The 14,737-nt window shown below is 44.1% G+C and overlaps 1 protein-coding gene across 11 annotated transcripts in view; it reads right to left on the reverse strand.

The window, feature by feature from the left end:
* Positions 1-14,737, reverse strand: part of B3GNT2 (UDP-GlcNAc:betaGal beta-1,3-N-acetylglucosaminyltransferase 2) — a 238,288-nt gene that overhangs the window by 208,056 nt on the left and 15,495 nt on the right. The window contains exon 2 of one of the 11 annotated variants that reach the window (XM_055242291.2): positions 1,534-4,043. The exons of 9 other annotated variants lie outside the window; for them this stretch is intronic. In XM_055242291.2, coding sequence (XP_055098266.1) covers positions 2,841-4,034 — 1,194 coding nt within the window. In that variant the 5' untranslated portion in view covers positions 4,035-4,043 and the 3' untranslated portion in view covers positions 1,534-2,840. Of the gene's footprint in view, positions 1-1,533; positions 4,065-14,737 lie in introns of those variants that run through there. One more of the 11 variants, XM_063617964.1, reaches the window with a different exon arrangement.

Below are 14,737 nucleotides of genomic sequence, written 5' to 3' on the forward strand. Positions count from 1 at the left end.
GGCCCACTTTGGGTGTCTTTAATTCTTGACTCAATTTCCAAGTGTAACAAAGCACTCCCCCAACTTCCTGTTCTTCTCTCCAGCCTCTCTTGACCATCTCAAGAAAGGAGATGGGTATAACCAGGATCAGGAAGGGGAATGAGCCATTCTTGTCTCTTGCATCCTTTTTTTAAGACCTGCTTGAGTTTATGAATAGTCCAAACCCTGGCAATGCTTTCAGCCTTTTTGACCTTCAAATTCAAAATCAACATGACTTGGGAATATCCAAGAAAAGGGCCCAAAATACCAGTTTCCCTTGAGGCCTAAATTGCTAAGAAGTTCTCAAAGAATAAGTTAGACTTACAGCAGTTCCATCCGTGAGATGGGGGATCAGGTGAGAACCCATGTTGCGGGCACCAAGAGAGGCCTTCCTGGATGTAAGGGTTTGCGCCATAACAGAGCCCAAGCATGCGTAAAGCTCTAAAACCTAATGTGCTCTGCTAAAAAGCCCATGAGGTCCATCTCACAGGGCAGCAATGACCAGTGTGGTGGGCTTGGGCAGCCATTGCACAAGAACTTCTGCCAAATGAAGAAGGGCCAGAGACCATCTCATCCAAATGTCATCAGCACCAAGAACTCATGTTCAAACAACAGCACACATGCAGACTGAAGGCTCACAAAAGGCCCCCCAGTGGCCTTCCACACCTCATTCAAAATCTGCTCCATCTCTTCTTTCTCTAGAAGAGACTTGAAACCTAGAGATTAGGGAATCTCTAACAATAAAAAAAATTGAAATTCCTCTGAGAGGAGAAACCTATTACCTGAGATGTGTGGTCAGGTTTTTTGGACAAATGCAAATGTGATCCAATTACCTGTGAATGTTCTCAGAGCTTCTTTACTTCTTTACACTTCTCTAACCATAATGTGGCAATGTGGCCCTCTGGGAGGTGTGTGCTAGCAGCCATGGGAGTAGAAGGCAGATGCAGGCCCCAGGAAACCTTCAGGAAGACCAGGCTGAAAATAGTCTTCAATCTCAAATCAAGCACCTGTGTCCTCATACTTGCTCAGAAATGGCTTCCACATTCCAAACAGGATTAGACCGTTTGCTCTTACAACACTAACCCTTCTGTTTTTTGAGCTTCATCAATTGTCTACTTGTTTCCCACTGGATGTTAGTAGTGTCTTCTCAACATGGCTCTATGAAAGGAAATTGAGTAGTCAAGGCTGCCTCTATATTTCATCTTTGTGGCTACAAACTCCAAAATAGAAATGGCTTAGGATAACACAATCTTTACAATGCCACACCACTCCCTAATTAAATTATTTATACTCACTGAAAATGGAAGCATAAGTAAATATTCTCACTTTTCTTTAAAGACTTTAAACGGGAAAGCACTTTGGGGATTTTAAATGCAAAGATGGATAACGCACTGACAGACAGTGATAGTTCAACACTACTGTAATGGTTTCTGGGGAGGAAACTGGCCTCTTTCAGGGAAAATGTTCTCAAATATGGGAAACAAAAGGATTATAGATTACACATTACACAAAAAATTAAAAATACAGTGGCTTTATTTCCATTGTTTATAGTCCCCAGTATCCCATCTGATAAGAACCTTCAATTCTATAAACAAAAATATTTCAAGAAAGTATGTTACACAATAGTACATATAAGTAACAGTTTGGCAGAATTTTAAACTCTAGTAGTTCATACCCCCCAAAAACAAATTTTAAAATTCAAAAATAACAGTTTTATTTAACATATGTTACACCTTAACATTTAAAATATCATGCTCTAGTTAAATATTTCGTCAACAGCACTGTATACAAATAAAATATTACATAAAATATATTTAAGAAAATGTTTTGGTCTTTGAACAATAAATAAAAACACAGGCACTTCTACACAGACAGGGAAGCAATTACTACTCAGAATAATAATCTTGTATAAGCAGCATGTGAAAATATGGCAATAATCAATTCTGGAATTTTAAATTGACAAACCATCTAAGCAAAAGTCTGCAACTTCAATCTTTTCACTCAAGTTCAAAACACATATGCCTTCCTGGTCCATATTGAAAATCCACTAACACGATATGGTTGTTAGGGGCAATTCAATCTTCAGTTGGCCATTAAGGAATCATACTCATTTTCAAATACTAAAATTACACTATGATACCACCAGCAAACCAAATACAAGAAAAATTAAACCCTCTTTCTCCTTATTATGACCATAACATCACAACAAGATAAATTAGATGAGTGTCACACAATGATTCTCATTTTGCAAAATTAATTAACACATGAAAATACTGTTGGGGTGGCAGGAAATTTCCACAGTTGAAAAACTGAATTCCACAACTGACAACTGAAAATTCAGTTTTCTAGACAATTTAAAATTTACCCAAATCCCATAAACATAATTCCATTTCACGAAAACCACTGGATCACGTTTAACAAAGTCTTTGTAGCCAATAGGTTTATAAATACCTGAATTACAAATAAATCAGTCATTATTATGGGAAGTAGGAATATTATAGAAGAGGGCAAACAAAATAACTTAAAATGGTCAAATTCCAGAAACAGGATTTCAGATAAGAGGGTACAAGTTTTTTAAAAATGACCGCTAGCCGGTAAGATCAGAACGAATCATCCTGCCATATCATCCGTAAAAAAAATTACCATCTTCCGCTTTCCCTCTTCACGTGAGTACCAAATTGAAGGGTTTCGAGGCCCTCAAAAGGATATCACTCATAAAGGCAATTTTCATGGTTTAATATAGAAATTACTCTAATGTGAGAACACAACATGGGAACTATTCAAAATACACCTTTCTATGCAAAACTGAGTTTGTATCTATTTTAGCATTTTAAATGAGCACTCTGCAACTGAGACCAAATATCGATCATCTCTTGAGGTTTTCTACTATGTACTAACATCAGATCTACATAGGAGCAGATGTTATTTTTGCTTTTCTCCTCGATATCAAATGTCCTGAAGCCTTTGTGTTTCTCTGGAACGAGGCCGAGTTTCTGAAGGCACATTCCAGTATAAACGTCATCAATGGGGTAGAGATGGACCTGGTCAGTGATATGGTACAACCTCAGGGCCAGGTGGCCGGAGTAGAGGAACCCCCCTCCCCCTGCATAGGGGGGGTAGAGGCCAGAGTAAACAACTTCTGGGATGTAGTACTTCAGCTTCTTATCCCGATGAGGTCCAGCATTGTGGATCACATCACCTATAAACAGATCTTTGGCTTTGGTCTTGGATAAACTATTCAAGTAATTCAGGATGTGATGGGTGTTCACAAAAACATCGTCATCGCCCTTGAAAACAAACTCAGTGTCTGGGCAGGAAGTACTTACCCACCTGAGAAACAGCACTTCCTTCAGAGACAAGTTGAAGAAAGTGTCTCTGTAGTTCCACATAAGAATGTCTTGGTGCTTCTCACTCTCAAATTTCAGCATATCTGAAAGGTCGGGGTGGTTGTCCTCTGGGGGTGTCTGGCCCAGCAGGAAGACTCGCACCACCGTTTGGTTCCCCGCGTTGCTTTCTTGGCCCCAGGATTCCCGAATTGCTTGCCTTCTGGCAAAATGTGGAGTGAGGGACTTAATCGCCAGCAGCAAGAAGGGTTTCTTTGCACACTTGCCCGGCTGATCTATAAGCAGTGAATAATCGCGGCATCTCAAATACAGCAGAAAGTCTTTAAATCTGTCCGGCAAGTTGCTAAAACCGGTAACCACCGACATGACCCTCAGGTCAGGTTCGCAGTAGTTCAGATGGCTTATATTGGAGAGCCTGCCCGCCTCCCCCGTCTGGTTGGTCAGCATACTCAGGATGGGGTTGTACTGCCGGTTCAGCTTCTCTTGCTCTCGGTTCCAGTATGCCTCGGGAGGGGTAGATATCTTCCAGAACTTCTCTTTGGGTATTATTACTTCCCCTTTTCCATTTTTTTCTTGGCTACTGCTTTTGGAGACTTCCATAATCAAATAAATGAAGACATTTGCCATCATCAGGATACCCAACAACTTTATTCTTCGACGTCCAACACTCATTTCTCATATCTGGAATAAAGGGGTGGAGTACTGTATCAATTAATTATCAGTTTGCATTTGCACATACAGTTTATTTTACTTGTCTCCCCAGGAATCGTGGTTTACAGCAAAGACTCCACACTTGCACTGCCTAGGTTCAAATCTTGGCCCTTCCTTTCTAGCTTTGTGATCATGGGCAAGTGGGATAGTCCATGTCTCAACTTCTCCATATATAAAATGGGAATCAAGCCCACTTCAAAGGATGGTTCTGAGTATATGATGTTACATGGAAAGCTTTTAAAATAGTGCCTGGCTCACAGCAGCACTATGTAAATGACTGTTTTAGACATGCTGAAGCTAGAAATACCTATTATAATAACCTCAGGAGAGTTCAACTTCCTTGCTTACAAAGCCACATACCGTGCTTGACAAACTGATTTGCCTAAGTTATAACAAACACATTTTACACTGTGTTTAGTATACACATACACCACAAAACTATTTACACGTGTGATGCACTGTGTGCAGTTCCATGTCATTCACTCTCAAGTTCTCTTCTATTTCATTTGAAAAACTTCAAGTTTTTAAAATGTAGAAACAGGGACTGGTTACGTTGCTCAGGCTGGGCTCGAACTCCCGACCTAAGGTAATCCTCCCGCCTCAGCCTCCCAAAGTGCTGGGATTATAGGTGTGTCTGACCCTTTTTTTTTTTTTTTTTTAATGCTAGTCCCAACCCTGAGTTATTTTCCAACCCACCATTTTACAGATGAGGAAACCAAAGCAGAGAGATTAAGGCACTTGCCCAAAGTTGCAGGGCTAGGAAGCAGGAGAAAGGAACCACAGAGCATCTCAGAGAGAGAAAAAGAAAGCGGACTCAGGACAGCTTTATCCCAATAGCCAAAAACTGGCAACAGCCCAAGTATCAACAGAACAATGATCAAACTGTGGCATCTGCATACAATGGTGTACCCCTCGGCAACAGAAAGGGAAACTATTGTGAATGAAACATTACAACACTACATTGTGAATGAAGGCCAGACCCAAATTTTCATTTATATTAACTTCAAGAACAGGCAAAACTAATTTAGGTTCTAGAAATCTGAAAGTGATGGAGGCGGTGGGCTTAAAGAAGGATAAGAGGGAACTTCCTGGGGTACAGAAATGTACCATGTAGGTCTTGATCCTGACGAAGGCTCCATGGATGTGCACATTTGTCAAAACCTAAAGTGTATATTTAAGATCTCTATTGTTTGTAGCAAAAAGAAAAAGGGAAATACAAATGATATTTTAGCAAAATATCAAAGGATTTCAGGCTGTGGGCAATGGAAGAATAAAGAATGAGTAATGAGACGGTTTGCTGGGGATATTCAAGGTTCTAACACTATTGACATGGATGACCTATACAAGAACGAACATTTAAACCAAGGTGACATTAAAAATAGCCCAAAAAAGTAGAATGGCAATGTTCTATAAAGAGCTGAGGATTTTCTTATCAGATTAATTCAACTGGGAATTTATCCTTAGGTACATTACTCATTCCCATTTTATACCTGAGGAGGTACACATTTAAAGAAGGGCAGACTGGAATACCAGCCAAGGCAAACAGATTCCAAGACTGTACCATACCAAAAGGTAGCTACACTTCTCCAACCTCTAAAAGAAAGCTTTGCGACTATTTTAATCTAGTATTTGCTTTTTAAAAGAAGAGGATTTTTAAGTTCACTGGATTCTAACAAACAGTACTAAAGTAGAAAAATTTGTCATGCTGAGAATGCTATAAAACTATTACATATTAGAGCCCAGATGAGATCAACAGGAATTCACAAGCTATTGTGTGTCTCTGAAGATCTGCCTAGTAGACCTTCATCTGGTTGCTTGTATCTACTACTGCTGAAACCACCTTTGCAAAAATTATGGACAGTAAGAAATCTAGCATGGCTGACTCCATCTTGCGCATCTACCCTCACAGGCTGGCTGTCTCCACTCATTCCTGGGCATAGGCCAAGCTAACCATGGGAGAAATTTAGTTTACAGTTTAACTTGGAAGCAAAGATGGTAACAGTCCCTCCATAAAACTGATCCCTTCCTTGTTCAGGGGGCTGAGGCTAATGAAAGGTCACAAGATTAGGATTGAGAGGGGCCTGAATTCTGCTAAAATGTAAGCACAGTTTTTATAATCCCTTATTGCTCAGGAGTCATGTGGCCAGAAGAGGCCACAAGATCTTTGACTTCCCCAAGTGCTCCTGTAGTTAACACCACTATTATAGAAACTAAGATTGGTCTTTTGAATGTTTTTCAGACTTACCCCACCCAGACTAGAGACTCATGACTCCCCCAACCCCCTGCAGACTCAGCATATGGCTTTGATTGCATCCACAGCCAATCAGCAGCACCCACTCCCTGGTCTCCTGCCCACGAAACTATTCTTGAAAAACCTAACCTCATACCTTTGGAGACTTCAGTGATAACTCCAGTTACTTCTCAAATGCTTCTCAAAAAGAAAAGATTCTAACTTGGGACAATTCTCCTAATGCTAAAGTGAGCCCTTGACCCAGTACTGCTGTCTCTAGGTCTCAGGCCTTTCCTAGTCTGGAAGGAAGGGCAACAGGAAATGTGTGACGGTGAAAAACTACAATAAAGAAAAAGATTTGCAAAGGGGCCGGGCACAGTGACTCACGCCTGTAAACCCAGCACTTTGCTTTGGTAGGCCGAGGTGGGCAGATCACTTGAGGCCAGGAGTTTAAGACCAGCCTGGCCAACATAGCAAAACCCTGCCTCTACTAAAAATACAAAAAAGGCATGGTGGTGTACTCCTGTAGTCCAAACTACTTGGGAGGCTGAGGTTGCAGTGAGCCGAGATCGAGCCACTGCACTCCAGCCTGGGCGACAGGGCAAAACTACTCAGGAAAAAACAGCACATACTATGAACAGCTAAATACCCGGCAAAAATTTAACTCAGTAAAGGGATTTACACATTAATAGACCTTCACCAAAATTTCTGGAGTAAAAGAGGACAGCTTAGGGAAGAAAAAAGGAAGCACAGTACTTCACATAGGAGGTTGTGAACTTCCAGAGCTAATTCTCCTAGGAAAGATACGGGTGAATAATATGTAAAAATGACTCCAGATAATTTAACAAGTTTATACATCTAGATTATGAGGGAGACCATGAATAACTGGAATCCAGCCACAAGCACTTGAAGCCTCTATCACGTAAAACACCAGTCCTTCTTTTGAGGATGCTTTGAGGAATAAGCTTGCTGACCCCTGGCAAGATTTCCAACTTCATCTGCTACAATTTGGTCTTTTATTTCCTCAATCAAGGCCACGCCAAGGTACAGTTCTCACATCATCGTGGCTCAAGACACAGGGATTAATGAATGGCCTTCCCAGGAACACCACCCTCAACTTTCATTTAAGTGCTCAAGGCCTCCAGCCCGCAGGGCATTTTCCTACTCATTTCTCATTGCACGGGACGCCACTTTACCAGGAGAAAATGGAAGCTCAGAGGGGACTGATGATTTGCCCGAATATTATGGAAGAGTTACACGACAAGGCTTAGACAAGACCACCTTCTGGCTCCCAATCCAGGACTCTCTGGATCTCTCTTTTCTACGAGGCTCAACCACATTCTAGTTACCTGGTCCAGGTCAACAGTGAAGTCCCACAGGCTGATTATGGCACGGGATCATGGTACATTGATAGTTACTAAGAGGCTCCAAAGAAAGAGAAATGGGGGCACCTACAAGCTCCCAGCCCCACCTCAGGAAACAGATCAGCCTTTCTTGTAAAAGACTTCAGATTCCCAAAGGCTCAATTTGAGGCAACTCTTCCCATTACTTGCTAAAGGGTATTTCTTTCAAGCCAATCTGAAGAGGAACGTGGAAAACACAAGATTCTCATCTGCACATTTCCATCGAGGTTAAATGTCATCGTGCACTTCTGACCTGGGCACAGTGCCTTGCATGAGAACTCAGCTTCTAGTAGGCTCTTAGAACAAAGCCAAGTTCATGGAAAGGAGGATAAAGCAGTGACCCCCATAAAAATATCTGTGGGAAAATGCTCTCTAAATATCTGACTAAACATTCCCATCGCAGACAGAAAACCCAATTCCAGTGTCCTTTCTTCAGCAGGAAATTACATTGCGTAAGAAGAATTTAAGAAAACTTACCCCAAAGCTGGGGGAAGATGTTATAAACTCTCGCTGTGAAACACAGACTTTCTGTTGTAACAGAAATAAGAGAAAACCCCATATACAAACACAAAGCAACCTTAGCTTTTTACCTTGTCCCCAACAGGGACAGAACAGTTTTGAAACTTCAGTTGGTTTTGTTTAATGAAATGAAAATATTTAGAAAGACAGTATAACAAAGAAAACCTTAGCTGAAAAATGGCTTACAAAACAGTACAGACATGATGCTGAAACTATGTGACAATCTAGATAAAGTACTACAAAAAACCAAAGTGGGTTTATTCAGGGAGGTGGGATGAGAGGGTGTTTTCACGTCCTTTAACACTGCCCAACGGCCTGCCCTGTAAGCAGCCTCTTCCGCCGCATGCTGGGGACCGGGACACAGCACACAGCCCCACGTGGGGTTCCCTGTTCCACAGCCCACCCCCAGCCTGTGTCAGCATCGCCGTATTCGACCCCTGCAGTGCTGCATTGAGGCTGTCATAACACCCATCCCTATTACCTGCACACCTTCCCTTGTGCCTGTGCCACGTCCTAAGGGCTCCTACATGTAATAGTGAAACATGAACACACCTGCCTTAACAAATATGTACCAGGCACCAGCAATCCTTTGAGGCAGATACTCTAAATTCCCACTGCTTATTTCGCTGAGGCACAGGGTAGGGGGTACAGGGTGGGTGGATAAGTGACTGAACTTGTCCAATGTCACACAGCTGGTAAATGGTAGAGCCAGGACTCAAACCCAGGCAATGATAGCTCCAGAGTGTGAGTTTTCAACCATCACACAATCACGGAAGCAAACGCTGCTGCATATGGTTATGACTGCAGGAACTGAAGGGATTTTTGTCTTATTTTCCATGGTTAATCTTCTTAAAGTAACTTTTTTAAAAGCTCTGTATTTATACATTTTAACCCACAAAACTACGAGTCAACAATCAGATATGGGAGGCAGTGTACTATCCTAAGTAACATTAGTGACTCTACAGGCCAGGCTCTGGGCAAAAGGCAGCTCCCATTCATCTCTCGCCTAAAAGAAAATGAGAAAAAACGAGGCTCTGAGAGTCCTAGGTTCCCAGCCAGCAAGTGATGGAGTCAGGGCTTGCACCCAGGCCTTCTAGTTCTAGTTGCTTCTACACATTGCACTGGAACATGGGAAAGATTACCAAGCTGTGAAAACAGACAGTGACTCACATGGACTTTATGACCCTGGGGAAGCCAATTTCTCAAGACCTTAGTTTCTTGGCTAAGAGGCTGTTTTTAATTTTTTTTTTCTCCCATGCAAAACCATGATTTTCAAAGGCACCCATTTTCCTATTGTCCCACTGTTCTATTAATCAGAAGCTATGGGCTGGGTGCCATGGCTCACACCTGTAACCCCAACATTTTAGGAAGCCAGGGTGAGAGGATTGCTTGAGCCCAGGAGTTCGAGACCAACCTGGGCAACATAGCAAGACCCCAGGTCTACATTAAAAAAAAAAATTAGCTGGGTGTAGTGGCATGCACCTGTGGTCCCAGCTACTCAGCAGGCTGAGATGGGAGGGCTGCTTGAACCTAGAAGATCCAGGCTGCAGTGAGCCGAGATTGTACCACTGTATTCCAGGCTGAGTGACAGGGTGAGACCCTATCTCTTTAAAAAAAAGAAAAAAGAAAAAAAAGAAAAATCAGAAGCTATGATCCCTCCTCCCCCAGGCCTCCCTCCCACCCATCCACGTGAGATGACCTTCAGTTGGTTTCGCTCTGACCAAAGCAAAGGTTTTCAATACCTACTTAGCCCACACAGGCTATTTTCCTTAGGACTCAAATACTGAAACAATTCCAATGTTTCATTCATGGACACTAGACTGGGAATCGCTGAACCCAATGACCGTAAAAAGGTTCCCTTCAATTCCGAGAGCCCTGTAGCACTGAAGCAAAACTACTGGCCAGAAAACATTTGAATGTGGCCACCAACAGCCATGAGGACTCTCTCCCAGAACTCAGGCAGGGTCTGACTCCCCTGCCATGGGCTCAGGCAGGCTAAAAAGATGCCCAACAGTAACTAGCCAGGGACAGAACGAGCAATACGTACAAGCCAGACCCAAGACCTGTACCAAGACTGCCCTGCACTTTCTCCTACTACCAAGATTAAGGATGAAAGAAAAGCGAGGCCTCCTTGTAACCGTGAAATAAAATGACCAGTCACCCCCACCCACTCAGGCTGAGAGAAAGGGGCTGGAAATCCAAGCTTCTGACTAAACCCCAGGAGTGTCAGAGCTAGCAGCCTCCAGGTCTAGGGGGCATCCTGGTTCCTGCTTACTTTCCTGCTCCAACAGGACACACAAATCCTCAGAGAGAAAGAGCCCAAGTCCCCTGCCATATCACAAGGCCAGAGGAGCATGTTCACTCTGCCCTTTGCCCTCCCCACCACCTCCAGGAGTCTGGCAAGAGTGGTTTACCTATGTCCTCAACTCTCTGGCTGTCCCATCTGTTGCCTGGTCCTTGCCAGCCCTTTCCAGGTTCTGCTCAGATAAACAGAGACAGAGACAGTTTGCGGCTAAATGGCTCTAGGGGAGAGAACAGCTCCCAGCACTGCTGGCAGATGGTGGAGTGATAAGGGTGTGAGTGGAGCAGCAAAGTGGAACCAGAAGAGCTGGGCCACACCTAGAGCTTGTTCCTTGACTGGGGAAAGAGGCCTGGCCTGGGTTCTCGCCGGGACAAGGGAGCCTCAGAACTCCACAGATTCCCTCACTAAGAGGCTGGCACTCAGCTAAGATGATGGTCTGCCTCTGCTCTCCAGTCTGTAAGTCACGGAACGACTGTCAGCTAGATTTAAGGAATTTGGTTCCCAGCCATTACTTTTAGCCTTCATGTTCAAAATTAAAAGGGAAACGTATTTATAATTAATCTACTCACCTACACAGTCCCACAGGTGACATTATAGATCAAAGCATCTGGCAGGACATATTCTGGTCCCCACTGATTACAACCCCCCGAAAGCCCAGTGTGGCCAATTTTCTCAAATGATATTCATCATTTCAAATCAAATTAGCTACCAGATGTATTCTTCAAATAAACACATACAGAACTTTTGGGAAAAAAGGAGAAGGGAATTAACCCTCCCAGAGGCCATTCTGCCCTGCCTTTAGTAAAACTGAAGAGGGTTTTAGGTCTAGGTGGAAAGATTATGCAGTTTAAAAATAAGGGTAGCAGATGTTTGAGGATGGAGATGTCCCAGATCCATTTTCAGACTGGAAAACCAGTTTGACATCTGGAGTGAGAAGACCAGGATTAAATTCTGGTTATGCTACCTACTGGCTCTGTGACCTTAGGCAAGTTACCGGACCTAAGCCTCACTTTCCTCCTTTGTAAAATGGGATGACACAACCTCCAATAGCTCTTCAGGGGTCTGCCTTTCTCCACCAAACCCTAAATGAAGCACATTTCTCAAAGTTCCGTCCTTCACTGCCTCTTTAGTAGTCTTCTCTCTACAAACTCATCCATTCAATGCCATGAGCATCACCTCCAAAAGGAGGGTTCACGGGTCAACCAACTAACTCCAGATATTAGCTTCCACATGCCTTGCGGAGTCCCTCTTCCTCGGGCCTCTGTGTTCAATGGATCAAGCTCCCAGGCACCTGGTGAAAACCCCACATTACCTTGAGTTGCTTCCTGCTCTGCTCATTCAGTCAGGAGCCAGGTGCTTCCATAACGCCACTGGCAGCTCCCTCCTCATCTCTCCTCTATTCCACAGAGCCTGCAATAGCCTACAGCCTCCTTTCCCACTATGCTCCCAAATATGTCCTATTTCCCAAGTCTTCAGTCCCCTGGACACACCCTCCCTGCTCATGCTGTTCCCCCAGTTCCCCCAGACCACCACCAATATGCTACTGCTCCCTCAGAGCCTAACTCTAGCTATGTGTCTGTTGTTTTCTAGAACTCCTTTCTTCTCCATTCCCAGAGGTTGAACTCAGGGCTTCATCACTTCTTTCTCTCTTCTAAGAGATTTCCTGCCCAAGGGTATGCCCCAGCCTCAACACCAGCCTCACTACCCAGGAGTCAGGCTATCTGCTCCTGATCAGGATCCCTCTGCCTGGGAACCCTCCACAGTCAAGGTCTTCACACCGCACCACCATTACACTCCAGCACATGGTACCTGAGACTCACCCAGCATTTGCTAAAGGAACAGATACTTTGGTCATCTGGACGAGTTTACTGAACACAGTGTTCAGTAGAAACCAGATTATATATATATACACCCTTTCTCCTAAGAGATGACAATGGAAAAATCACATGTGTGCTGAATTACAGACACGTTTATAGAAAACTGTCTCACTTATTAAGAACTAAAGGATAACAGAAAAATTTAAATAACTTGCTAGACTTAGGGGAGATAAGAATTTCAGCAGTGCTGACTCCATGTTAGACGTGAGGGTGGGGATAAGATCTGAAGAGGTAAACTGGGGTGAGAAGTACAGCCGCCCCCTCATTTCCCACAGTCAGCCCCAGACCACCAAAGGCAGCAGACTCATGGGTGTTCAGGTGTGTGGGATTCAGCAGTGCTTCCAGGTGAGGGTGCCATCTTCTTCCGCAGCAGACCGTGATCCCTCCTGCACCCTATCCTAAAATGGGGCATCTCTACCTCCTTTCTGGAGAGGGATGGACCTCCAGCAATTGTAACCTACAAGGCCATGACAGTCATGGAAGCATACCTAGAGGAAGATCCTTAGTACAGATTTGCAACCTGGGGGCATCTACTTACCTAAAGTGGGACAATCATTTTTTGTTTTTGAGACAGGGTCTCTGCTGTCACCCAGGCTAGACTACAGTTGCCTGATCATTGCAGCCTCAACCTCCCAGGCCCAAGCCATCCTTCCACCTCAGCCTCTCGAGTAGCTGGGATGCACCACCACACCCAACTAATTTTTTAAATTTTTTGGTAGAGATGAGGTCTCCTCATGTTGCCCCAGCTGACAGTCATTTTAGAAAAGAAATACTGGAAGGCAAGCAGTCCCTTCCTGGGGAGCTTAGTGCATTTTGGAAGCCCTTGGTAAGAGCTTGTACATGGCTTGGTAAATGCTTCCACTCCAACCTCTAGGACCTGTGTACAAGCAGGGAGGCTCTCAGTGAGCCCTCAGAAGTCTCTAAAGACTTCTCTCTGATTCATCCTTCTGCTTTCTTAGATGAGCTACACAGAATGTTTTTCAGTCTGGGTTCAACCAGCAGGTAGAAACCAAACAGTAATCTAAGCAAGGGAAGTTTAATACAATAAATATGATACTTGAGTAAACTATAAAGATAGAATAACAATCTAAAGGATGCCCTGGAACAGACGAAAAATATTCCCCAAAATTTGGTAGGGCAGGGGGTTTTTCTGAATTTGTTGAAGAAAGTATAGATGGCAGAAAAACTCCTGGGTACTTAGGCCAGAGATCCCCCCCAGTCACCAAGCAGCAGGGGCAACCCTCTAGGGTACAGGCAAGCAAGTCCGGGTATAGACAGTCAAGCAGACAGAAGGAAGGAGGGGCACACACAGGGAGTCATCGGGTGCTGCTGGACCGGAGTGAAGAGGCCTCCGTCCATAGGAGCTCGCCACGTCAATGTATACCCTAGGCCAGAGCAGCTTAGGGTTGTGCTCAGGACAAAGATCAGGTGGCTAGCTAACCAGATGGCCAGCACCAGGGAGGCTTGGGGTACACACATGGGGGCTGAGAGGCTGTAGGAAGCAATGATCTGGGTTGGATGAGGACCATCCAGTCTTAGACTCCTGGTACCACCACTGATGCCAGAGCTGTAGAAAACAGAGCAACAGATGCTGGAGAAAGGTGTGCCCTGCAGGAATATAGGAGTGCAGGAAAAGCGCACGCGTACGCACACATGAAATCCCTTCCTCATACAAGGTCCCCTTCAGAGCCCTCTACTTACAAAAGGCAAAGAAAAAACATTTAAAGGGCCCAGACCCATTTTCAGAGATCAGGCAACTGAGGGTGAATTTGGAGCAGAAAGGCAATACTTAAAAACTGGCACAAGTTATAGATCTCTACATCACCAACCCAGAGTCATTTCTAACAATGAACATTTTTATTTAAGTCTGGGGTTTGGGGAAAAGGGGGTATAAAACATGGGTCCTATACACTGAATGGGCAGAGGTAATAAATACGTGACAGCCCTTTAGTCAACAGCAGGGGACAAGGCAGGATCTGAGTGGGGGGGATTCCAACAGGGCAAATTTCAGAAATGTAGAGAGAAGCAGGGCAGGCAAGACATGGGGTAGGGGCACAGAGTGTCTGCAGGCAGAGATGGACACAGCCAGTTCATGGACAGACAGGTTCTGAGGCCACACTAGAAGGGCAGGTAGGAGCTGGTGGGGCCCAGGGCTCCTAGGAAGAGGGTATGTGACGCTGTGGCTAAGTGGACAAATGCTGCTGCTGGATGGACTAGAGGAATGTGGTTTTTTTTTCCATATCCCTTCTACTTAAAACAGAAAACTGATCACATCACATAGGAACATGAAATAAGGGAAAAAATGAAGAACTCCAAGTTGGATGCCCATTGAT

This window comes from Symphalangus syndactylus, chromosome 14 (genome assembly GCF_028878055.3).
Source record: "Symphalangus syndactylus isolate Jambi chromosome 14, NHGRI_mSymSyn1-v2.1_pri, whole genome shotgun sequence".
Classification (NCBI taxonomy): Eukaryota; Metazoa; Chordata; class Mammalia; order Primates; family Hylobatidae; genus Symphalangus; species Symphalangus syndactylus.